The sequence below is a fragment of the Balaenoptera borealis genome (genome assembly GCF_965194805.1).
Source record: "Balaenoptera borealis genome assembly, chromosome: 15".
Lineage (NCBI taxonomy): Eukaryota > Metazoa > Chordata > Mammalia > Artiodactyla > Balaenopteridae > Balaenoptera > Balaenoptera borealis.
The window spans coordinates 45,274,209-45,300,238 of NC_138871.1; the positions used below are offsets into that span (position 1 = coordinate 45,274,209).

Sequence of the window (26,030 nt, forward strand, 5' to 3'; positions counted from 1 at the left end):
CAGCACTGGAAGCCCGAGCGGGACCATTTTTGAGACGGACTAGCTGACCGACAGTCCTCCCGGGTCCGGAAGGAGATATTTACCCTGCTTCAGAATTCCGGCGCCCTGGACCCTACGTAGGAGCTAAGTGAGTGGGGTCTCTTAGCCGGGTCGTCCCGGCGGGCGTGTATTGTTAGGCCTAAAGCGTTAGCGGCACAGATGACAAACATTGCGCATTCGGGAGTCTTTCCATGATGCACTTAATCCATGCGTGATTCTTAACTTTCGGCATAACGAAAGCGTTATCCAACCAGAAGCGGCCGGCTGCTTGCTCTCCCCGCGCGCCGCGGCAGGTGTCCTCCACGCCCCGACCTCCCCTGTGCCCAAGGCTTTTTGGGTTCGGGTTCCAGGCGAAGCCACCCTAGATCCGACATTCTACAGTGACTTCTTTTTACCTTTCAGATAACACCCAAGGCTTCTAGCTGTTTCATTCAGACGTTTTCACCAACGCAACTACATTATTTCCAACATCCTTTTCCAGGTTCCATGATAAGAATATACTAGCGGCGAAAGAACACCGAATTGGGAGTCAGAAAGCCTGGGTTCTAGTCCTGACTGCCATTAACTAGCGGTATGACATAGGAGAAGGCTTTTTGACCTCTCTGGACTCCATTTTCCTTTTCTTTAAAATGAGGGGCTTGGAATAAGTAGCAAGTAAGGTTCCTTCCAGTTTTGGTATTTGGTTTATTGACCCCCCCAATGTGTTTTTCGAATCCCTGCATCAGTGAAATAGCTGTGCTTTGGTTAATCTCCGTGTAGGACCTTTCCTCCCATTATATTAATCTGTGTCCTTGTTAAATCTGGTTTTAGACTCATTAAAAAAATTTTTTTTGCCTAAGCAATTCTGTGCTTTCTGAGCACTCTTTACTTCTTAGTTCAGGGAAATGTACCTAAATAAGATTTTTTACATGTGCCATTCTTGAGGTGTTTAAGAATCATTATATTGGAACATTTTAAAGACAGTGAACCCCAAAGGAAGGGACTCTTGCTTATTAAACTTTGACTCAACAACCTCAAATGCAGTGCCTGGAAGATGGTGCTCATGAAATGTCTGCTGAGGAGAAAACTAGTACTTCTTACGTTATTTTAGTTGCTCCTTCCCTTAAACACTGAAAAGCAAAGCTGTAGAAATACAGTCTTGCGATCAGAAGAAATAGAAGACTCCAGGAGGAAGAGACTATACTACTGAGTTCTGCGCTATACTGTTGAGGTCTGTTGTGGTTTTCTCTCAGTAAACTCTTCTTTCGTCCCAAGAGTAATATTCAAAAGGCATTATTCAATAGGTATTTATTGGCATTATTCAGTAGATATTTATTGGGTGCCTTCTTCCCACTCTAAAGCATCTTTTTGCGGGGGGGGGGGGTTGGGAAGAGGGGAAAATGTTAGGGTTGAAAGACAGTTCCAAGGAGAGGGAGCATATGCAAAGTTTCAAAGATTAGAAGACAGCTGTCAGAGATTACAGGTGAGACAGAATAACAAAAGTTTGGGAGATAAGAGTGAGGGAACTGTAAGAGTGTAAGAGATGGAGTGAGAGGTTAACAGAGATCAGATAATGAGTCCTTATATAGCATGTTTTGAAGCTGTACATTAAACTAGGGATAATCTCCCCCCATCCTCCCAAAGAATGTTTGGCAAAGAGTTGATTAGTTCAAATTTGAATTTAAAAAAAAATGATTCTAGTTGTGATTTGGTTAGTTGATGTTTCAGGAGTGAAAAAAGAACCCTTACAAGTTTGTTATTGTATTTCAGTGTTATTATGGTAGGAACATTAACCATAGTTATAGTTAATATCTAGAGAGTACTTAGTACGGAATTCCATCTCTCTGACTGGACTGTGAGCTCTTTCAGGGCGAGAACCCAGTTTTACTCATTGTTGTAACTCTAGCACTGTGTTTTGTGTGTAGTAGATATCCAATTAATATTTGCTAACTTGATTTCAATATTAACCAAAATAGTATTTGAAAACTTTTTTTCTAGGAGAAAGATGAACCAGAAGATACTTAAGTTGGAGAACTTGCTACGATTTCACACTATTTGTAGGCAGCTGCACAGCCTGTATCAAAGAAGAATGTTGGCACAGTGGAGGCATGTGTTTTCATCTGCTTACCCGGTGTGGCCAGCTCAGCTGTATGCCCAGCCCTGGCAAACAGATGCGCTCATCAGAGCCGCTTTATCTCAACATAGGCTTCTGGTGACAAAGAAGGTAGTTCTAGATTTCTCTGAGTTTCTCTATTATTTGGTCTGAGATGAAAGTGCCTAGGGCCATGAGTAGAAATCCATCTTGAGTATTTTGTCATTTTTGAAATCTTTATGCCTTAATTCTACATTCCAGGCAATAAATCTTTGTGAGGAAGGGAGGTTCTAGTTAGTTGTTTAGTAATGTTGATTAATTTGCTTATTTATATCAGTGTATAACAGTGAATTAAGGAATCAGGATTTTAAATTTTAGTCTAAGGTTTAACAATTTATGGGAGTGTTGGTAGAAATAGGAGTCCTGACTGTGGTAGATATTCCAGAATAAATTTCAAAGTTTTTTCTTCCTTCTTCTTTATGTGTTCTGAATATTTAATAGGAAAAAAAATCGCAGAAATCTCAGTTATCTTCAACAAAATCTAAAAAGGAGGTGGAGGTATGGATTGGAATGACTGTCGAGGAGCTGGCCAGAGCAATGGAAAAAGACATAGGTGAGCCAGATAATTTTATAAGGAAAAATATGGAAACGTGGAATACCTGGTATTTTATTTGCAGTGAGATTAAGGCATTCAAGGATGAAAATTAGACTAGTGGTTTAAAAAGATGTTAAGTAATTCCAATATTTTTCACTTTAGATGAAAAATCCTAATTAGTTTCTTGGCTTTTTGCCAAATCTAGTTCTCTAAGATTTTGCTTTTAATAAAAATGGAAAAGATTTTTTTAATTTGAACTAACCTTTCTTTCTCAGAAATCTTGTGGGCTATTAAGATAAGTCCAAAGAATGCTTTTGGACTGAGGGACCGTATTTATACTCATTTACTTTCCTTTTGTTTCTCTATAATTCTCTAATTGCGCTCATTTTGACAATATCTGTAGTGTAGTGCCAGCAGAAAAATATTTGTAGTAATAACTACAACTTTTTTTTTCCTTAATAAATTTATTTATTTATTTTTGGCTGCATCGGGTGTTTGTTGCTGCTCGCGGGCTTTCTCTAGTTGCGGCGAGCGGGGGCTGCTCTTCGTTGCGGTGCGTGGGCTTCTCATTGCGGTGGCTTCTTTTGTTGCGGAGCACGGGTGCTAGGCACACAGGCTTCAGTAGTTGTGGCACGCGGGCTCAGAAGTTGTGACTCGCAGGCTCTAGAGCACAGGCTCAGTAGTTGTGGCACATGGGCTTAGTTGCTCCGCGGCATGTGGGATCTTCCCGGACCAGGGATCGAACCCATGTCCCCTGCATTGGCAGGCGGATTCCTAACCACTGCGCCACCAGGGAGGCCCTGGCAGGCGGATTCTTATGCACTGCACCACCAGGGAAGTCCATAACTACAACTTTTAATAATACCATTTTTATTAGAAATGTAATAAAAATTGTAATTAGCCCTCTGTATCCATGGGTTCTGTATCCGTGGATTCTACCAACCGTGAATCAGAAATATTAAAAAAAAAAATCCAGAAAGTTCCAGAAAGCAAAACTTGAATTTGTCATGCATCAGCGACAGTTTATATAACATTACATTGTATTAGTTATTGTAAGTAGTCTAAAGATGATTTAAAATATATGGGTGGATGTGTGTAGGTTATATGCAAATACTGTGCCATTTTATATAAGGGACTTATATATAAAGTCCATGTATTTTGGTATGCAGGGGATGTCCTGGAACCAACCCCCTGCAGATACTGAGGGACTACTGTATTTATTACCAATTTAGGATTGTTGGAACAAAATTTTCATTTCGTTTTCATTATAAACTGACATTAAAATTTAGTAAACAAGAAATAGCTTATTATGGTAGCAAAATAAAGTAACAAGTGAAGCAGACTTTTGGCAAAAAGAATTACTGATAATAACTTATACTTACTGAGCTGTTATTATATACCAATACTTTATATGTATTAACTCATGTAATTCTCACAATTCTCTAGAAGCACGTATGATTATTATCCCCATTTATAGATTGAGAAACCGAGGCATAGAGAGGATGAATAATTGCCCAGGATTTCACAGCTACTATGTGGTGGAGCCAGGATTTTGAACCCAGGGAGTATGGCTCGAGCAGATGCTCTTATTCACAGACCAAATTTTCTCTCAGGAATTGTTATTTTGTAAATGACAGCAGAGCTAGAGTTTTAATGTGTATCCTGCCTGAAAGTGTTACCACTATTTGTGATAGTACATCCTCACAAAGAATAGAAAATTAGCACTCTATCTTGTGTTTTTTTTAAACTTTGCATTGGATTATGTAATCATTTTATAACTAGAAAACTTTAAGAGAACAAATGGACATGGCCATATCATTCAGAATTTTTCCAAGGAAAACTGTATTGATATGATTTTATAAATGATATTGATAACAGACTTGATTTTTAGAACTTTTTATTATTGGCATTTTTCATATATATATGAAAGCAGAAAGAATGGAATGATAAGCATAATGTTTGCATAAGCCAGTGATAACAATTATTAATATATCATTTAATCCATGAGTACTTATATATTGCTAAATTATAATTCTTTTTTTTTTTTAAACATTAACACAGACATGCATAACCATAATAATTCCTTTGAATCACCAAATAAATAGAATAATTAAAATACAGGTTTAATCCTATGGATCAGTGCTCTAAACCCAAAACTGATTTGCTATGATTTAAATAAAAGTTATCTATTTGAAACTTATTTAATATTATAATCATACCTCTTTTGAATTTAAGATAGTTTTCATATGGTGAATATTTTTAACTGCTATATTAGCAATGTACATACATCCTAACCCCCCTGCCCTGGGTCAGTTAAAATAACTTGATGTGGAAATTCCCTGGCGGTCCAGTGGTTAGTACTGCGCTTTCACTGCCAGGGGTGTGGGTTCAGTCCCTGGTTGGGGAACTAAGATCCTGCAAGCTGTGCGGTGCAGCCAAAAAAAAAAATTGATGTAATATTTCTGGTTTAAATGCTTTGGGTACTTTTCTACATGTAAATGTTTAAGTTTTGGATAAAGATAAAATAATATATTAATATTATATGCATTTAATGTAGAGGGAAAAAGATTATCCCTATGTATAAGCTACCTCTCAAAAGTTTAGGATAACATATTGGAAAACTATAGTTACTGGATTATTAAGGATTTTTAGCATTATTAGAATTGTACTCATTATAATTTTTACGTTTAGAAAGAGTTTTATTGTTCTCTGAGAGCATATCTGTATAGAAAATTTATGTTGTAGCATTCTTTTTTTTAATTTAATTTTTACTTTATATTAGAGTATAATTGATTTACGATGTTTCAGATGTACAGCATTGTGATTCAGTTATACATATACATATACATATATCCATTCTTTTCCACATTCTTTTCCCATATAGGTTATTACAGAATATTGAGTAGAGTTTCCTGTGCTATACATTAGGCCCTTGTTGATTATCTATTTTATATATAGTAGTGTGTGTATGTTAATCCCATACTCCTAATTTATTTATTTATTATTATTATTATTTTTATTTTATTTTTTTAAATTAATTTTTATTGGAGCATAGTTGCTTTACAATGTTGTGTTAGTTTCTACTCTACAGCAAAATGAATCAGCTATACATATACATATATCCCCTCTTTTTTGGATTTCCTTCCCATTTAGGTCACCACAGTGCATTAAGTAGATTTCTCTGTGCTATAGAGTATGTTCTCATTAGTTGTCTATTTTATACATAGTATCAGTAGTGCCATACTCCTAATTTAAAATGTGTTTTTTGGGGGAAAGGTGTGGTAGGGAAATCCACAAGAAAGGGTTTCTTGGCATTATTATGGAGTAGGATCAGTGAGGTGCTGAGGCTGGCTTGTACCAGTTTGTGAGCCTATTGCTAAATTATAAGGAATTATGGGAGCTGGTGTAAACACAACCATTTAAAAAATTAAATCATAAATGGAGGTAAATAAATACTCATTAAGATTGTCACTTCTTAATTATTTTACTGCATTTTACTATTAATCTATGCTCTTGAGGTTATTTACCTATATGTAAATTGTACCTATATTGTACCTATATGGTGGAAATACTATTTAATAGTGTGCTGCTTCACATCTCTTTTCATCTCTGTGTTCAGTGACTTCATGTTGGTGGCTTGAAGTCAAACGTGGTGGGGGACAGCAGCCCCCAACCTTTTTGGCACCAGGGACTGGTTTTGTGGACGACAATTTTTCCACTGAGGGGGGGTGAGGTGGGGGGAGATGATGGTTTCAGGATGATTCAAGCGCATTTATTGTGCACTTTGTTTCTATTATTATTACACTGTAATATATAATGAAATAATTATACAACTCACCATAATGCAGAATCAGTGGGAGCCCTGAGCTTGTTTTCACTTGCCACTCACTGATAGGGTTTTGATGTGAGTCTGCAAGCAATTGGTTTATTATGGTCTCTGTGCAGTCAAACCTCTCTGCTAATGATAATCTGTATTTGCAGCCACTCCCCAGCGCTCGCATCACCACCTCAGCTCCACCTCAGACCATCAGGCATCAGATTCTCATAAGGAGCCTGCAGCCTAGATCCCTGGCATGTGCAGTTTACAGTAGGGTTCACGCTCCTATGAGAATCTAATGCCACCGCTCGTCTGACAGGAGGTGGAGCTCAGGTGGTAATGCAAGCATGGGGAGCGGCTGTAAATATAGATGAAGCTTTGCTTGCTCCCCAGCTGCTCACCTCCTGCTGTGCGGCCTGGTTCCTAACGGGGTTGGGCACCCCTGGTGGCGGGTATTTGTACCATGGAAACTGGGAAATGCTATAAATCAGGACTTTTTTTTAGGAGCCTCAGAGTAAACATTTACGAGCACACTACTGAATAGGAAGTTCTTTTAGTGTAATGTTCTGCATGTTTGAAGATGCCTTTCTTTTATATCTGTCTCTCAAAATATTTATTTATAGGGTGACTGAAAGTCTGGAAGCATAAAACTACTTATTTCATTATCACCACTGATACTTTATCACCCACAGGAAAATATTACAGAAATTAAAGCACATTAAACAAAATGAAAGCAACAAGTAATTCTTTTTCCTATGTTTCGCAACTTTTTGGACATCCTAAATAGATACATAAATAAATAGTGTGTGCATGTATTCTGTGATACTGTATGTGTGTGTGTGTGTGTGCGTATATTTATGTATATACATATGTAAATATAGTCAATCCTTATTATTTGGGGATTCTGAATTGGCAAATTCCCTAAAATGTATTTGTAGCCCCAAAATTGATACTTGAAGTGCTTTTTTAGTCATTCCTGGACATGCACAGAGCGGTGAAAAATTTGAGTTGCCTGACCTGATCACATATTACTAGCTGAGGTTCAAACAAGGCACCAAACACTCTGCCTTCTCTCCTCTCATACTGTAAACAAGTGTCATTTTTGTGGTTTATTTAGTGCCATGTTTTTCTCATTTTTGTGCTTTTTTTTGGTGATTTCGCTGTTTAAAATGGCCACTCAGCATGGTGCTGAAGTGCTGTTTAGTGTTACTAACTACAAGAAGGCTGTAATGTGCCTTACAGAGAAAATACGTGTTAGATAAGCTTTATTAGTTATAGTATAGTGCTGTTGACCATGACTATAACGTTAATAAATCAACAACACATACTGAATAAGGTGTCTTTAAACAGAAACACGTAAAACAAGATATAGCTGATGAAAATGTTGTGACCAGAGGCTGAAGGAACGTAACCCTGTATTTCCCCTCAGAGCAATGATTCAGTATTTGCTAATTCACTGTTCCCAGTGAGTTTATAGAACATAATTACCTTGAATAATGAGAATCGACATGCAATTTAATGTTTTATTAATCGCTCAGGTAGTTCATAAGGTACATGGTAAATATTCAAATATTTATGAATATGCAGAAATATCAATTAATATAAATGTATCATATTTTATTTTTATTTTTTTTCCTTTTTTTTTGATATGGACCATTTTTAAAGTCTTTATTGGATTTGTTACAATATTGCTTCTGTTTTATGTTTTGGTTTTTTGGCCTCGAGGCATGTGGGATTTTAGCTCCCCGACCAGGAATCGAACCCGCACTCCCTGCGCTGGTAGGCAAAGTATTAACCACTGGACCGCCAGGGAAGTCCCTGTATCATATTTTAAAGATTATTTTCTTTTCAACTTTTTTGTGATTCGTTAACATTAGAGAAACAGATAGCTTATATAGTTATTCCTCTCATTGAGTGTATTGTTTATATAGATGTTTATCAATAGAGGTCATTTTCTGGAACATTTAATTCATGATCCTAAAAGGTTTTATCTTGTTTCACCAGATTGTGTATATGAATCTTTAATGAACACTGCTATTGACATAGATTCACTAGAAGCACACTCACATTTAGATGAAGTCTGGATCAAAGAAGTGATAAAGAAGTCAGGGATGAAGTTAAAATGGAGCAAATTAAAACAGGACAAAGTCAGAGAAAATAAAGATGCTGTAAAAAGGTAAAACTTAACTGTATAAATTGGGGGAAGGAGACCACATTGTTTTATTCACACTTTTTAATGGAAAGATTTGCCTTAAAATTTCTTTTGCAATTAAAATGATGTGTGAGTATAGGTTAAACTTTTCTTCAAAGTGCTTAAAATATCAAAAAGTATATTCAGGTTATTATAAAACTCTAAGAGTTGTTTTTCTTAGTTTGCTGAGTGTGTATATTGATCCTGAATTTTAAAATTTTATTCAGTTCTGCTCATTGTTATGAAGATGCCTGCAGTAGGTGGGCAGTCATTATTATTTTATCATAAGTCATTGTATGTATAGAAGAGGAAAATAGTTATGTCTAATCAAAGCTGAATGTTGGGTTTTGTTGTTAATGGTAGTTCACAGAGATAACTGCAGATCAGTTCACTGGCTATAAAGTGTTTCTGATATTTAAGAAATGAAACTCCTTTGCTGTTAATTGTAGGCCCCAGGCAGATCCAGCTTTATTAATCCCAAGGTCCCCAGTTGTTACTATAATGGGCCATGTTGATCATGGAAAAACGACGTTGCTTGACAAACTGCGAACAACTCAAGTGGCAGCAATGGAAGCTGGAGGCATCACTCAGCACATTGGTGCCTTTCTTGGTATGAACACAGATCACCTTACAATATGCTTGGGAACCCCACATATTATTTTCTTAAAATAGTGTCATAGTATGAAATATATGAATTTAAAGTAAAAGGAAGGCTAAAGCCTAAAGCCATTGGTTTGATGAAATGTAGAGCTGGTGGTTAATAAAGGTTATTTTGTACAGTGTATAAGAAGAAAGTTATACCTTTTGTATTCTAGCTCATTCTTAGTTTGGTTTAATGAGCCTAAGACTCTTCAGTGCTAGGTTGTCATAATGTTACCACTCATAACTGAATAACAGCTGTCATTTGCTGAACACCTAGCATGTGCCCAGCACTGTTCTGAGCACCTTGTATGCTTTATCTTTTTTTATCTTCACAACATCATGAAGTAGGTATTAATATTCCTACATACATATAAGGAGGCTGAGGCTTGTTTAGGTTAAGTTACTTGCTCGAAGTACACAGCTAGTAAAGTGGCAAAGCCAGCATTTAAACCCAAGGCTGTTGGACTCAAATCCTAAGCTTCTAACTGTGTACTAAATTGCCTCTGTTGCTCAAGACAGTTTGTGCAGCTGGTGTTTGCTAATGCAGGAGTGGCTGCCTAGACAACTATCAGTCTGGTTTTTTCTCCAGAATATATTCCAGTTGGTACATTTATGAAAGTAGTTATATTCTAGAAATAGGACGAGTTTTAGTTTGAAATTATTACATGAAAAGAAAACCCTAAAGGTCTCACTGGTATGTTATCACTTTTCATTGTGGAATGATGATCCATATGCATTGTTCTGATTAAGATTAATATAAAGAATAAAATTATTTTGAAGAATTATTGATTGTGTTGATAAGGTCATGTATATTCCTTTGTATTAAGGAAGTATATATTTGAGTGCTTAGTGTTCTTGGATTTCTGTTTCCACAGTTTCTCTGCCTTCTGGGGAAAAGATAACCTTTCTTGATACTCCAGGACATGCTGCTTTCTCAGCAATGAGAGCCAGAGGTGCTCACATCACTGACATTATCATATTGGTTGTAGCTGCAGATGATGGAGTGATGAAACAAACTGTAGAATCCATTCAGCATGCCAAAGATGCTCAAGGTACTGCGTGGCTGACTTACATGTATCAGGAAGGAAGTTGCTTTCTTTTTTTTAAAGGATCTACTACAGAGTCACTGTTTGTACATGTCGCTCATTTAATCTTCCTGGCAATCCCAGGATTATTATACCTGTTCTACAGGTAAGGTGCAAAGAAAGTTGAATTGTTTTCCCAAAGACATTAACTACTAAGAAGAGTATAGCAGGATTCAACTTGGGACTTGTGACCACAAGTATATTCCTTCCTCTACTGTTTACTTACTTGGCATGGTGTGACAATTTAACAGTCTCAAATGACTTTTTAAAAAACATTTTAACGTTTAACAGCTATAAAAGTAAGCCTAGACTAATGAACCCCTATGTACCCATCACCTCAATTCATTAGGAGTTACAAAGTGGTGATATTCTAATTGTTATTCCTTATTCATTTATTCTCTGGAATTCTTCTCTAAAAGAGACTTTTCCCTCATCTGCTTTAAATAAGTTCTTATTTGGTCAAAGGTATAAAATTGAAACTTTTGGAAAATATTTGGCTATCTTCTCCCTTATTTCTCCATTTAAAGATTGTAATAATAGGGAATTCCCTGGCAGTCCAGTGGTTAGGACTGCACACTCGTGCTGAGGGCACAAGTTCAATCCCTGGTTGGGGAACTAAGATCCTGCAAGCCACATGGCGTGGCCAAGAAAAAAAAAAAATTTGTAATAATAAACACCACACACATACTTTGTACATTCATTCTTATTGTGATATGACCCTACACCCACTGAGAAAATACTGTTGTCTTGAGAAAATGTACCTGATGAAATGCGTCATATTCCCCTAGGTTTGTTGGCAAGAAAAAAAAGAAAGGGTTGACAATCATTGATCTAGTCCAGTTTTTTTTTCATCTCACAACATGAAGACTAAGACCCAGAGGGTGGCAGGAACTTCCCCAGTTACAGTTAATTCGCAGCATGCCTGCATTTGGAATCTGGTCTTCTAGCTTCAGTGTTCCTCTTTATTTTTTATTTCCTCAAAACTACCTTTGTGGAATGGGCTATGTTCTTAATGATCCTAGGGAATATAATAAAAATAAGAGTGGTAAATCTGTCAGGGACCCCATAACAAAGCAGTTGGTTGAGATATGATAAATTCCTTACTTCATGCTTTCTGTACCTGTTCTCTTGGTGCCTGTTAAGTTCCAGCTGATCAATATAGAATGTACTTTTTCATAATAATAGGCTATGGATTGCATAACTCTTTCGTGTCTGTTTTCAATTTCTATTCCTTTGATACCTGAGAAAATTGCAGAGTTGGTGAAACTCAATCAGAGAATTATCTCCTAGAATTTTGTGTGAGTTCTCTAATGAAAGGGTATGTTCAGTAATGACAAGTAGATTATAAGATTATTTGGTTCATTCATTAAGTAAACATTTATTGAGAATCTACTTTGTGTCAGTCACTCAGCTAAGTGTGTATGAAGAAAGAGTTGCTGTAAATCCTAAAAGAAAGTTTACAATAATGGTACTTAGTTTCACCCAAGGGTGAGATGTTGGGTTTTAACAGGGAATTAAACTCCTGGAAAGAAGAGGCAAATGATCTAGTATTAGAATTAGAATCTTCTCTTGATTTTTCTTTTCTGGAGATTATCTCTAGTGTAGTTGCTGATCTTGCTTTCAGATTTAAGGGTAGTCCTTTCTCTACCCTAAACACTGTTGTGTGTTTTGTTTTTGTTTTTTAATCATCATAATTGCGTATTCTTAATTCAGAATCTTATAATTGCAGTTTTGACATCTCTCATCTGGAATCCTTCATGTGTATAAAGCAGAGTAGGTGGGTGTAAATTGGGTCTTTTTAGGTCTTTTGTTAGATAAATACATCCACTGGGTCAAGAGAAAGCCAGAAAACGTTGGCGTCTTTCATTGTGAATACCTGGAGTTGAAGTGTCATCGTTTGCACTCTTCTTAACTCTGTCTCTTTCAGTTCCTGTTGTCCTTGCCATAAACAAATGTGACAAAGCTGAGGCTGATCCTGAGAGAGTGAAAAAAGAACTGCTAGCTTATGATGTGGTATGTGAGGATTATGGAGGCGACATTCAAGCAGTGCATGTTTCTGCACTCACGGTAAGTGCGGGCACCTCAGAGACAGTGTGTTCAGATGGGAGTGCAACACATCATGCACACAGTGCCTTATACCTAGAGAACATTTTGACATCCATAATTTCTGTTGTTGTTTAAAAATTCTCTGAGAACTAGGCAAAGCTGGTATCATTATCCTAGTTTGGCAGATTAGAAATTAGGCTCAGAAAGATTAGTCATCAATCCAGAGGGGTCGGGTTTACCTATGCTTTTCTTACTACGAGGTACTTAGAATGAGGAGAATAAGTGGTGAATGATGTGGGGATAGGATAATAGTAGGATAAAGACTGTTTTAAGCAGAAACGAAATTCAGTTGGCAATGAAAAGTGCTTGTTTTTAAAGTAAAAAACTGTAGAATAGGTCTTAGGGCATTTAAGAGAAATTTAAACAAATGAAACTTTTTACTAATACAGTGTTGAAATATTTGGGTTCAGTTTGTTATTGATTGACTCAGTGTTTCTATGAACTAAATTGCTATAAGTTTTATAATGTTATTTATGATGAATTCCATTTTCTTTTAAATTATCAATTATTCTCTTCTGGATAAAATACACCAAGGAAGCTCAGTACCTGCTTTGTGATAGCATTTTCCAATTCTCTTGTCCTATACAGGTTGCTGCTAAGTAAAAATTTCCTTTTTTGTCCATTCTTACCATATTCCATGGTTTACTCGTAATATGGACTTTTTTTCTTCTGATCATTCGGTGAAGAAATTGTACTTTATTTGGCCACCTTCCTCCAATTAAGTCTCATTTTATCTTTACTTTTCCTAAATTTGTTACCTCCAAGATGATTAGAAGTTATGCCTCTGTTAATAGTAAAACTATGCCTCTTTTTCTCTGAAACTCATGAAATGCCACCTTACTTTGTCATCTTTCTACTATACCTTGATTGTTACTACAATGTGAAAACCAGATGGCAAGATTAGAACATTTGAAGACATGACCACCTTTTCTGCCCAGATATTAGATGAGTAGATAGATAGATGTAAAGCTGCTTAGGCAAATTTGGAGGCATGGCAGAGATGAATCCTGGGAATGGAGGTAAGAGAGTGGCAGGGAAGTAAGATGAGGCCTTCTTTTCCAAGGAAGAATAGAAGACTCTTCATGCAAAGAAACAACCCCAGCTCTGCTTTTCAGAGCAGCATTTTGTAAATTGGAATAAATACTAGGAATAAGTAGATGGGTAAGCAAAGTGTTTAGTTAGTTTTGTTACAGTTGTCTCTGTTGCTTTATATTGTAACAATTGTGAGCAAGCTCTTAGCTGACATGGAGAATGGAAAAATCCCTTGTCCATCAGTTCCAATTCCATCACCCGTTAATCAGCTGCATGATCTTGGAGCCTTAGAAAGCATAGTACACATAGATCATTAAAGGTGAAAGAATCATCTAATCTAGCTCCTTCATTTTACAGTTGAGGAAAGGTGATCCAGGCGGTGAAGTGGTTTTCCAAGGTTGTACAGCTGGGTAGTTGCAGAGTATAGGTTATAGCTTGGGTCTAGTCAGTGCTTTTTCTCCTTATTTATTTAATAAGAGTAAATAGTGTTTGATTTACTTATTTTACAGGATTCTTGAGTGGATCAGATGAAATCAGTGAAAGCTTGTTCAATTGGATAGAACTTCAATTGTAATGTAGCATTGTAAAGAAAGTGAGAGGAAGAAAACACAATTGTAGAGACAGATGGAGGACAGAGGGTGAAAGAAGCATGTGTTTATAAAAGGGTATTAACAAACTCTAGTAGCTATTCTTAAAAAATATATATAGATATATAATATATATATATAATATATATTATAGATATATAATATATATATAATATATATATTATAGATATATAATATCTATCTATATATGTATAATCACTGTTTGTTGCAAGATCTGTCCCTGGGTCATATTTTCTTGCTTATCTCTTCCTCCCTCCCTCCCTTCCTTCCTTCCTTCCTTCTTCCTTCTTCCTTCTTCCTTCTTCCCTCCCTCCCTTCCTCCCTTCCTCCCTCTCTTCCTCCCTTCTCCCTCCCTCCCTTCCTTCTTTCCTTCCTTCAAATAGGGTAATTCATGTTTTTGGGTTTTTTTTAACATCTTTATTAGAGTATAATTGCTTTACAATGGTGTGTTAGTTTCTGCTTTATAACAAAGTGAATCAGCTATACATATATCCCCATATCTCCTCCCTCTTGCATCTCCCTCCCACCCTCCCTATCCCACCCCTCTAGGTGGTGACAAAGCACTGAGCTGATCTCCCTATGCTATGTGGCTGCTTCCCACTAGCTATCAGTTTTACATTTGGTAGTATATATAAGTCCATGCCACTCTCACTTTGTCCCAGCTTACCCTTCCCCTCCCCGTGTCCTCAAGTCCATTCTCTATGTCTGCATCTTTATTCCTGTCCTGCCCCTAGGTTCTTCATAACCACTTTTTCTTTTTTTTTTTAGATTCCATATATATGTGTTAGCATACGGTATTTGTTTCTCTCTTTCTGACTTACTTCACTCTGTATGACAGACTTTAGGTCCATCCACCTCACTACAAATAACTCAGTTTCATTTCTTTTTATGGCTGAGTAATATTCCATTGTGTAACTGTGCCACATCTTCTTCATCTATTCATCTGTCGACGGACACTTAGGTTACTTCCATGTCCTGGCTATTGTAAATAGAGCTGCAGTGAACATTGTGGGACATGACTCTTTGAATTATGGTTTTCTCAGGGTATATGCCCAGTAGTGGGATTGCTGGGTCATATGGTAGTTCTACTTTTAGTTTTTTAAGGAACCTCCATACTGTTCTCCATAGTGGCTGTATCAGTTTACATTCCCACCAACAGTGCAAGAGGGTTCCCTTTTCTCCACACCCTCTCCAGCATTTATTGTTTGTAGATTTTTTGATGTTGGCCATTCTTACTGGTGTGAGGTGATACCTCACTGTAGTTTTGATTTGTGTTTCTCTAATGATTAGTGATGTTGAGCATCCTTTCATGTGTTTGTTGGCAATCTGTATATCTTCTTGGAGAAATGTCTGTTTAGGTCTTCTGCCCATTTTTGGATTGGGTTGTTTGTTTTTTTGATATTGAGCTGCATGAACTGCTTGTAAATTTTGGAGATTAATCCTTTGTCAGTTGCTTCTTTTTCAAATATTTTCTCCCATTCTGAGGGTTGTCTTTTCATCTTGTTTATGGTTTCCTTAGCTGTGCAAAAGCTTTTAAGTTTCATTAGGTCCCATTTGTTTATTTTTGTTTTTATTTCCATTTCTCTAGGAGGTGAGTCAAAAAGGATCTTGCTGTGATTTATGTCATAGAGTGTTCTGCCTGTGTTTTCCTCTAAGAGTTTTATAGTGTCTGGCCTTACATTTAGGTTTTTAATCGATTCTGAGTTTATTTTTGTGTATGGTGTTAGGGAGTGTTCTAATTTCATTCTTTTACATGCAGCTGTCCAGTTTTCCCAGTACCACTTATTGAAGAGACTGTCTTTTCTCCATTGTATATTCTTGCCTCCTTTATCAAAAATAAGGTGACCATATGTGTGTGGGTTTATCTCTGGGCTTTCTATCTTGTTCCATTGATCTGTATTTCTGTTTCTGTGCCAATACCATACTGTCTTGATTACTGTAGCCTTGTAGTATAGTCTGAAGTCAGGGAGCCTGATTCCTCCAGCTCCGTTTTTCTTTCTCAAGATTGCTTTGGCTATTCGGGGTCTTTTGTGTTTCCATACAAATTGTGAAATTTTTTGTTTGAGTTCTGTGAAAAATGCCATTGGTAGTTTGATAGGGATTGGATTGAATCTGTAGATTGCTTTGGGTAGTATAGTCATTTTCACAATGTTGATTCTTCCAATTCAAGAACATGGTATATCTCTCCATCTGTTTGTATCATCTTTAATTTCTTTCATCAGTGTCTTATAGTTTTCTGCATACAGGTCTTTTATCTCCTTAGGTAGGCTAATTTCTAGGTATTTTATTCTTTTTGTTGCAGTGGTAAATGGGAGTGTTTCCTTACTTTTTCTTTCAGATTTTTCATCATTAGTGTATAGGAACACAAGGAATTTCTGTGCATTAGTTTTGTATCCTGCTACTTTACCAAATTCATTGATTACCTCTAGTAGTTTTCTGGTAGAGTCTTTAGGATTCTCTATGTATAGTATCATGTCATCTGCAAACAGTGACAGCTTTACTTTTTCTTTTCCGATTTGGATTCCTTTTATTTCTTTTTCTTCTCTGATTGCTGTGGCTAACACTTCCAAAACTATGTTGAATAATAGCAGTGAGAGTGGGCAACCTTGTCTTGTTCCTGATCTTAGTGGAAATGCTTTCAGTTTTTCACCATTGAGAAAGGTGTTGGCTGTGGGTTTGTCACATCTGGCCTTTATTATGTTGAGGTAAGTTTCCTCTATGCCTACTCTCTGGAGGGTTTTTATCATAAATGGGTGTTGAATTTTGTCAAAAGCTTTTTCTGCATCTATTGGGTTGATCATATGGTTTTTCTCCTTCAGTTTGTTAATATGGTGTATCACATTGATTGATTTGCGTATATTGCAGAATCCTTGCATTCCTGGGATAAACCCCACTTGATCATGGTGTATGATCCTTTTAATGTGCTGTTGGACTCTGTTTGCTAGTATTTTGTTGAGAATATTTGCCTCTATGTTCATCAGTGATATTGGCCTGTAGTTTTCTTTCTTTGTGACATCTTTGTCTGGTTTTGGTATCAGGGTGATGGTGGCCTCATAGAATGAGTTTGGGAGTGTTCCTCCCTCTGCTATATTTTGGAAGAGTTTGAGAAGGATAGGTGTTAGATCTTCTCTAAATGTTTGATAGAATTCGCCTGTGAAGCCATCTGATCCTGAGCTTTTGTTTGTTGGAAGATTTTTAATCACAGTCTCAATTTCAGTGCTTGTGATTGGTCTGTTTATATTTTCTATTTCTTCCTGGTTCAGTCTTGGAAAGTTGTGCTTTTCTAAGAATTTGTCCATTTCTTCCAGGTTGTCCATTTTATTGGCATATAGTTGCTTATAGTAATCTCTCATGATCCTTTGTATTTCTGCAGTGTCAGTTGTTACTTCTCCGTTTTCATTTCTAATTCTATTGATTTGAGTCTTCTCCCTTTTTTTCTTGATGAGTCTGGCTAATGGTTTATCAATTTTGTTTTATCTTCTCAAAGAACCAGCTTTTAGTTTTATTGATCTTTGCTATTGTTTCCTTCATTTCTTTTTCATTTATTTCTGATCTTTATGATTTCTTTCCTTCTGCTAACTTTGGGGTTTTTTTGTTCTTCTTTCTCTAGTTGCTTTAGGTGTAAGGTTAGGTTGTTTATTTGAGATGTTTCTTGTGTCTTGAGGTAGGATTGTATTGCTATAAACTTCCTTCTTAGAACTGCTTTTGCTGCATCCCATAGGTTTTGGGTCGTCGTGTTTTCATTGTCATTTGTTTCTAGGTATTTTTTGATTTGCTCTTTGATTTGTTCAGTGATCTCTTGGTTATTAAGTAGTGTATTGTTTAGCCTCCATGTGTCTGTATGTTTTACAGATTTTTTCCTGTAATTGATATCTAGTCTCGTAGTATTGTGTAATTCATGTTTTTAATCCTTAAAGAGAAAAGTGTAACTGTCGAGGATTATTTGGCTTTCTGATCCTGGTATTTACATTTACAGATATTATTTATTAATGTATATTAAGTTTTTTTTGTTATTAAAGGGCGATAACCTGATGGCTTTGGTAGAGGCAACAATTGCTCTTGCAGAAATGTTAGAATTGAAAGCAGACCCTACTGGTCCAGTTGAAGGAACAGTAATAGAATCTTTCACAGACAAAGGAAGAGGGTAGGTCTGTTAAAATGCTTGCTTTCTAATAATTTTATTCCATTGTTTTTGTGACTTGATTATATAACAGTATCTTATGTTTATTGCAGATTATTGTTAGTCCCTGAACAATATTTTCAAAGCATTGTTTTAAAAAATATGGATTTCCCTGGCAGTGCAGTGGTTAAGACTCCGCGCTTCCACTGCAGGGGGCACGGGTTCGATCCCTGGTTGGGGAAGTTCTGCTTGCCGCTGCGGTGCAGCCAAAAAAATAAAAAATAAAAAAAAATTAAAAAAAGTATTTTATTGCACTGGCACACAAAACACAAACATGCAGTTATCAGTAGATAATAGCAAATATGTGTGTACATTTACTAGTCATATTTAGGTGACTTAGTAGTTCAATTTGCTTGATTTTTTTTTTCCCCACTGACTTAACTGAATTGCTTAAGTCTTATAGACTAACATAACTTGGAATAAAATAGCAATTGTTGCATTTTAGGGTTTCTAAATTCTTTATGTCCTTACCCATTAATATATAGTAAGATTGTTGGAATAGTGTTCTCTTCTTTAATTTCCCTCCCTATTAGCAAAAGAGGTCTTTTCACTGTTTAACAAATTAGTTGTAGAAAGGAGATTAGGATTCTGTCAGAACACTTAGCTGCACCCTTCACTACCATAACCTTACAAGAAATGTTTTTTGTTTTCTTTTTTTTTTTAATTGTGGTAAAAAGTGCATAATATTAAATTTACCATCTTAACCATTTTGAAACGTACAGTTCGGTAGTATTAAGAATATTCATATTGTTGTGCAACAGATCTCTAGAATTCTTTCATCTTGCAAAACAAACTCTATACCCATGAAGCACTAATTTCCCTGCCCTCCTCCCCCCAGCCTTTGGCAACTATCTTTCAGTAGTTGTTTCCATGATTTTGACTACTTTAGATACTTCATATGAGAGGAATCATATAATATTGTCCTTTTTGACTGGCTTATTTCATTTAGCATATGTTCATCCAGGAGGTTCATCTGTATTCTAGCATGTGACAGGATTTTCCTTTTTTAAGGTTTTATAATACTCCATTATATATATATACTGCATGTTCTTTATCCATTCTTCCATTGATGGACATTTAGGTTGTAATTATGAAGAAATGTCTTTATAGTATGAAAAACTGTTTGAGAAGTTGAGAAGTGGCGGAATTAACCCTGTGTGTTCAAATTATATATTTTTTAATCTCATAAAGATATCTTTACTGAGAAAGTGCCATTACATCCTGATTATGGCATTAAGAGTATATACTTTTATTTTCATATTAGTCCTGTTACTACAGCTATAATTCAAAGAGGAACTTTGAGAAAAGGCTCCATTCTGGTTGCTGGAAAGAGTTGGGCAAAAGTACGCTTAATGTTTGATGAAAATGACAAAGCAATCAATGAGGCCTGTCCCAGCATGCCAGTGGGAATTATAGGCTGGAGAGACCTCCCTTCTGCAGGAGATGAAATTCTTGAAGTAGAATCTGAGGTATATCAAGCTTAATTCCTATACAGTAGATATGATATAATGATTTAAAATATCAATCTATAATGTTATACCAAATAAGTAATAAATAATTCAGTACTATAACGGGCTGTGAGGGGGCCAGTGATGTCATTTTAGAGTTTGGCTGTAGAATTTTTTAAAATTTGAGATAAGATTTTTAAATAATTTCAAATTTACACAGAGCCTCCATATTAAAGTTTTGTAAGTTTCTTAAAACTTTAAAATTAGTGGTTTCATATATGAACTAGGCTAATTTCATAGTGGAGGAAAAAACCAGCAGTTACTGGTTTCTATTTAGTTAAATAATTCCCTTTTTTTTTCTCCCTATAAAGCCAAGGGCACGTGAAGTTGTTCACTGGAGGAAGTATGAGCAAGAACAGGAGAAAAATAAAGAGGATCTGGAATTAATAGAAGAAAAGCGAAAGGAACACCAAGAAGCACATCGGAAAGCCCGCGAGAAGTATGGCACTTTGCCCTGGAAGGAGAGGTCATTTATAAAGTACAAAATAAAAAAACAGCAGCAACCCTTAAAGCCAAAAGAAAAAGCAGGAGGAGATTCAAATGTACTTCCTATAATTATTAAAGGTGACTTTTAAAAGATTTTACTTTAGAGCTCATTTTAGGAATATATGTATTTCGTCATTCTCACAATTAATTTGGGCCATTAAATTTAAGCCAAAATGATTTCAGTATTTTGGGGGGGGATTTTTTGAAATTGAGATATACTTGACATGTAACGTTGTATTAGTTTCATAATGATTCAGTATTTGCATATATGGTGAAATGATCACCATAATAAGTCTAGTTAACATCTGTCACCATCCTTAGTTATAAAATTTTTTTTTCTTGTGATGAGCATTTTTAATATCTAGTCTTAGCAACTTTCAAATATGCAATGCAGTGTTATTAACTATAGTCACCATGCTGCATATTATATTCCCATGACATATTTATTTTATAACTGGAAGTTTGTACCTTTTGACCCTCTTCACCCTTTTTGCCCACCCCCTCACTGGGAGATTTCCTTAGTAAACATTTATCTAGTGGATTTTGTTGTAAATGTACATTTGGTTCTTTATACTTTATTCAGTTAAGTAGATATTTATAATGCTAAACCTAAAGAAAAGTGGATTTTGTGGTAAATGCTATTCCTATTATTGCTTTAAATAGATTGTCATTTTTGTGTCTGTTAATTTCTAACTCCTAACACCAATAATTTTAAACTTTTGCTGCATTTAGGTGATGTTGACGGTTCCGTTGAGGCCATTTTGAACATTATGGATACCTATGATGCTTCACATGAGTGTGAACTAGAGTTAGTACATTTTGGTGTGGGTGATATTAGTGAAAATGATGTTAACCTTGCTGAAACATTTCATGGTGAGGATTCCATTTCCTGTTTGTTTAACTGTGTTCCCTAGAGCATACTGTGAACCATTAGCTTCTGTCTTTTGTTGCTGGGCTAGTCACACCTGACATTTTACCCCCATCGGTATCCCCCTTCCTGTTGCAGCTCAGTCTCAGCTAGGGATTGAGGGCAAACGTGATGTGCAGTATTGCAGCCACAGCTCCATTGTGGGTGTCATTGTTGTACTGAAACTTTGGGGAACTATTTTAAGCCCCAGTAGTATTTCTTGAATGTACCATTACTGCCTCCTCACCCCTTCCAGTTCCCCACCAAACCCAGGCTTGGTTCTCTCTCTCTCTTTCATTTAGACTTTTTGAATGCTCCTTAATCTGCAATCAGCCTACTCAGTACTTTCCTTCATCTTTTACTTTTGGTTGCCTATTTTTGTTTACTTATAATTTTACAAATTATATTTTTCTTAAATCAAAAGCTCTTCTTAGCTTTATATGCCTTGAAGACAAGGGGACTGTTTATGAGTCAAACTTACGATACACAGAAAGGGGACTCATGACTGTCGCTTTAACTAGGTTTAACATCTAGGCAAAGCACCAGTGTTATTGAGTGATTAATGAATCATTTAGGAAGGGGGTACTTCATGACCTAACTTGATTAGAATTAGATGTTACCTTTACTACTGAAAAGGTGTTTTCAATAATGTTGGTTATTTCAGAGTATTTTACGGGCACTGACTTTTCTATTAATGTAGATAGTATGATGCATTGAATGATTTCTTAATGATAATAAGACTTTCAAGGTGGTTCTGTTTTTCTCCTGATTAAGCCATTTGCATAAATTTTCTTTCACACCCCCAAGGTATTTGCAGTTAAATACATCATTTGTTCTTTGGTAAAATGGTCAGCTCCATGGAACTTCTTTCATTTCTTAAACAACTCTTGAACTTTACCAATTAAGTAACTACAGTTGACACTTGAACAACACGGGTTTGAACTGCGGGTCCACTTATACGTGGATTTTTTCAATAGTAAATATTACAGTACTACAAGATCCGAGGTTGGTTAACTCCTCGGATGTGGAGGAACCGCATTTATATGGAGGGCCAACCATAAATTATGCTCGGATTTTCAACTACACGGAGGATTGGTGCCCCTAACACCTGTGTTGCTCAAGGGTCATCTATTTTTTGAACATCTTTTGGCCAGCTGAATACCTAAGAGCAAACAACAAAAGTTGTAGACTATAAGATTATAATTAATAACGGAATTGTTATTAAAATAATGTAATATTTCAGTTCTAATCATTTTTCTTATTTCTCTGGTATGAAAGCTTCATTTAGCATATTGCCTTGCACATTATGGTCATTTAAAATAATGTTTCTTAAATGATTGGATTTAAAAATCATAAAGAAATCTTCCTTGTTTAATAAGCCACAATAGAATTTATAAAATCCTTTCATTAATTTAAAAATTAACTAGTTTTTGTGAGAAAAAATTATAGAATTTACCTCTCCTACTCGCTTTTAATTTACATAGAAGCAAAAAATTTAGATTTGAGTTTTTGCTTGAAAGACAAACTGTTTAATGCAATATTTGTACTACTTTATTGTATTTATGCTTGCCAGGTGTTATATACGGCTTCAATGTGAATGCAGGCAATGTTATCCAGCAGTCGGCTGCAAAAAAAGGAGTAAAAATTAAACTTCACAAAATCATTTACCGTCTTATTGAAGATTTGCAGGAGGAACTGAGCAGTAGATTGCCCTGCATTGTGGAAGAGCACACAATAGGTGAGTGTTCACTGAATGTTTAAACATTCATATCTAACCTGCTGTAAATAACACTTGAAAGCAAAGTTTAAGGGAAATGTATTTTGCTGTTTAAATATGTTCACTGTTCCAACACATATCCTGTGTTCTAGAAAAAAATGACTACTATAGATAAAGTTTCAGTGTAACTTCATATGAATTATAAACACCTGCCCTCTGCAAGGTGTTGTGCTTTTGGCTGTGAGGATACAAAGGCAAATAAGGCAGTAAGAACTTGCCCTCTAGTTAGACATAAACCACTAACTGTAACACTGAGTAGACTGGGATGGGAGGCATAAACATTATTAACAGTGTTGTGGAAGGAGCCATTGATTTTGTCCAGCAGCTGGCAGAGAAATCCACCATGAGAAGAAAATTTACTTTACATTTAAATATTAAACATTTAAAAATATTTTTTTCTAACATATCCCTTGGCCAGTTTAACGGCTAAATTTATTTCAGATGGACTGAATCAGTTTATCTGTTCTTTTTCCTCCCCACATCCAGATATTTTTGGTTAACTTTTAATTTTGATGATAGTTTTATATTTCCAGAAAAATTACTGGAAAAGTATAAGCAACTCCCTCCCAGTTCACCAGTTTACATTTTGCCCCATTTGCTTTAGTCCTCCCCCTTCACACACACACACACACACACACACACACACTTTTTTTTTTCTGGGCCATTTGATAGTAAATTTGAGATATTGTGTTCATTTGCCCCTAAATATTTGCATTTCCTAAACACAAGGATGTTCTTATATGAAACTGCAGAACAAGTTATCAAACTCAGGAAATTGAACATTAACACTCTTACCTAAGTCACAGTCCATGTTCCAGTTTTGTTCATTGTCCCTATATAATGTACTTTATAAATATATATTTTTCCCTCAGTCCAGGATCACAGATAAGGTTCTTCAGTCTTTTTTGACCTTGACATTTTTTTTTTTAAAAGAGTTAATCACTCCTAGTTTTTTTGTTTTTTAAAATAATTAATTAATTAATATATTTTTAAATTATCTTTGGCTGTGTTGGGTCTTCGTTTCTGTGCGAGGGCTTTCTCTAGTTGCGGCAAGCGGGGGCCACTCTTCATCGCGGTGCGCGGGCCTCTCACTATCGCAGCCTCTCTTGTTGGGGAGCACAGGCTCCAGACGCGCAGGCTCAGTTGTTGTGGCTCACGGGCCTAGTTGCTCCGTGGCATGTGGGATCTTCCCAGACCAGGGCTCGAACCTGTGTCCCCTGCATTGGCAGGTAGACTCTCAACCACTGCGCCACCAGGGAAGCCCCAACCTTGACGTTTTTGAAGTGTATATAGGCCAGTGATTTTGCTGAATGTACTTTAATTTGGATGTGTCTGTTTCCTCAAGATGAGACTCCGTATTTGCATTTTTGGTCCACAGTACAGATTTATTTTAGGCTTTTCTGATCTACTTACTAAACATGATCACACAGAGATTTGTATGTTCTTGTGCTAAGAGCAATTTGGAAAACTGAGTCATATGAGGGTTTCCGGGAGTGAGCACCAAATAACACTAACCCTAGAAAACTGGTACATTATAGTATGATACCGTGTCATTATCGGAATTTGTTTTAAATTTCAGTCAGTAAAAAAAAAAAAATTAAGCTGACTCACAGAATTAGTACTCTTAAGTGTATATAAATTACCCGTGGTGAGATTAAAAATAAATCAGGCAACAACGGATGGTCCATTCAGGAAAATATATTGAGGGACAACTGAAAATTAGGTTTTCATGGAGCAGACAGGAATTATGCTAATCTTATCAACTGATAGCATCTTCTATTGCATTTTATTCATCTGAAAAAGTGAACATTTCATTTTTTTTTCATTCTTTTAGTAAGCACATATAGTTTTGTTGATTTTCTTTTCCAAGAATACCCAAGGATTTTCATGTTTTTAATATTGGCCAGGAAAATAAAGTTGGTTGAGTCAGAGAAAATTAGGACTTCCTAATTTTTCTCACACCTTTAACTGTTACTCTGCCGAATGTCAGAAATTATGTATTTCTCAGAATTTTTGTTTTCTGTATACTTAATGTTCTCTTCTTCCTAAAGGTGAGGCTTCTATACTAGCTACCTTCTCTATAACAGAAGGGAAGAAAAAAGTTCCTGTGGCCGGCTGCAGAGTCCAAAAGGGACAGTTAGAAAAGCAAAAAAAATTTAAATTAATACGTAATGGACATGTTATTTGGAATGGTAAGCAACATAAAACTGTTTCTATATCATACCCAGTCACCAAAACCTGATGATCCTGGGTAACTGAAATCTTTCACTCCCATAATCCTAGTTCAGGCCACTTCTTGCTAACTCATATCTGGCCTCCAGTCCTAATGACTCCCCCAGGATTGTTCATCCCCAAATCTGACTTTCTAAGGTTCTAAAAATTGGCCCCAAACTACCTTTCCAGCCGTGTCTCTCCTACACCTGGATCCACATCATTATATTTTCATCCTTTCTTAACAACCTTGTGCCTGCATCGTCTTCATCCTGGTGTAACTCATTCTTCAAGTCCCGAGTATAACCCCCATCCCCTGTAAAGTGTTAACTTCTGAAAAGGGAGACAGTACTTTTCACTACAAATCACATCTTGTTTATAGCAAACTTCAGTTTTCTTTGGTTTCCCTGGTATTTCATCCCATCTTTTAACATGACAGGACTGTAAAATCTATTAAGAATTTCAATGTAATTTTCCTTTTAACACCAGACTACAGCTGCACTTGTTGGGTACTTATTTGAGTTATATGAACCCTAAGTTTTTCTTTTTTTTTTAAGGCTCATTAATCTCACTGAAACACCATAAAGATGATATTTCAGTCATCAAAACTGGAATGGATTGTGGTCTTAGTTTGGATGAAGAGAAGATAGAATTTAAAGTGGGAGATGATATTGTCTGTTATGAAGAAAAAGAAGTTCTAGCCAAGACTTCTTGGGATCCAGGATTTTAAAATTATGTTAAAGATGTAGATTATTAAATGTTTTGCTTTATTACA

General features: G+C 36.1%; 1 protein-coding gene across 14 annotated transcripts; it reads left to right on the forward strand.

Moving 5' to 3' along the window:
• Nucleotides 1-26,030, forward strand: MTIF2 (mitochondrial translational initiation factor 2). Of its 14 annotated transcripts, none has more exons than XM_082358155.1 (16): nt 1-127; nt 521-610; nt 1,130-1,249; nt 2,017-2,242; nt 2,612-2,723; nt 8,527-8,698; nt 9,163-9,323; nt 10,231-10,407; nt 12,368-12,507; nt 18,206-18,330; nt 19,631-19,835; nt 20,186-20,438; nt 21,093-21,233; nt 22,841-23,005; nt 25,096-25,236; nt 25,813-26,030. In XM_082358155.1, the coding sequence occupies exons 4-16, from the start codon at nt 2,024-2,026 to the stop codon at nt 25,983-25,985; spliced, it is 2,184 nt and encodes a 727-aa protein (XP_082214281.1). In that variant the 5' UTR covers nt 1-127; nt 521-610; nt 1,130-1,249; nt 2,017-2,023; the 3' UTR covers nt 25,986-26,030. The 14 variants fall into 14 exon arrangements, with proteins under 14 accessions (XP_082214281.1, XP_082214279.1, XP_082214283.1 ...); XM_082358151.1 differs by having other exon boundaries at nt 17-127; nt 442-610; XM_082358153.1 differs by lacking the exon at nt 1,130-1,249 and having other exon boundaries at nt 521-693.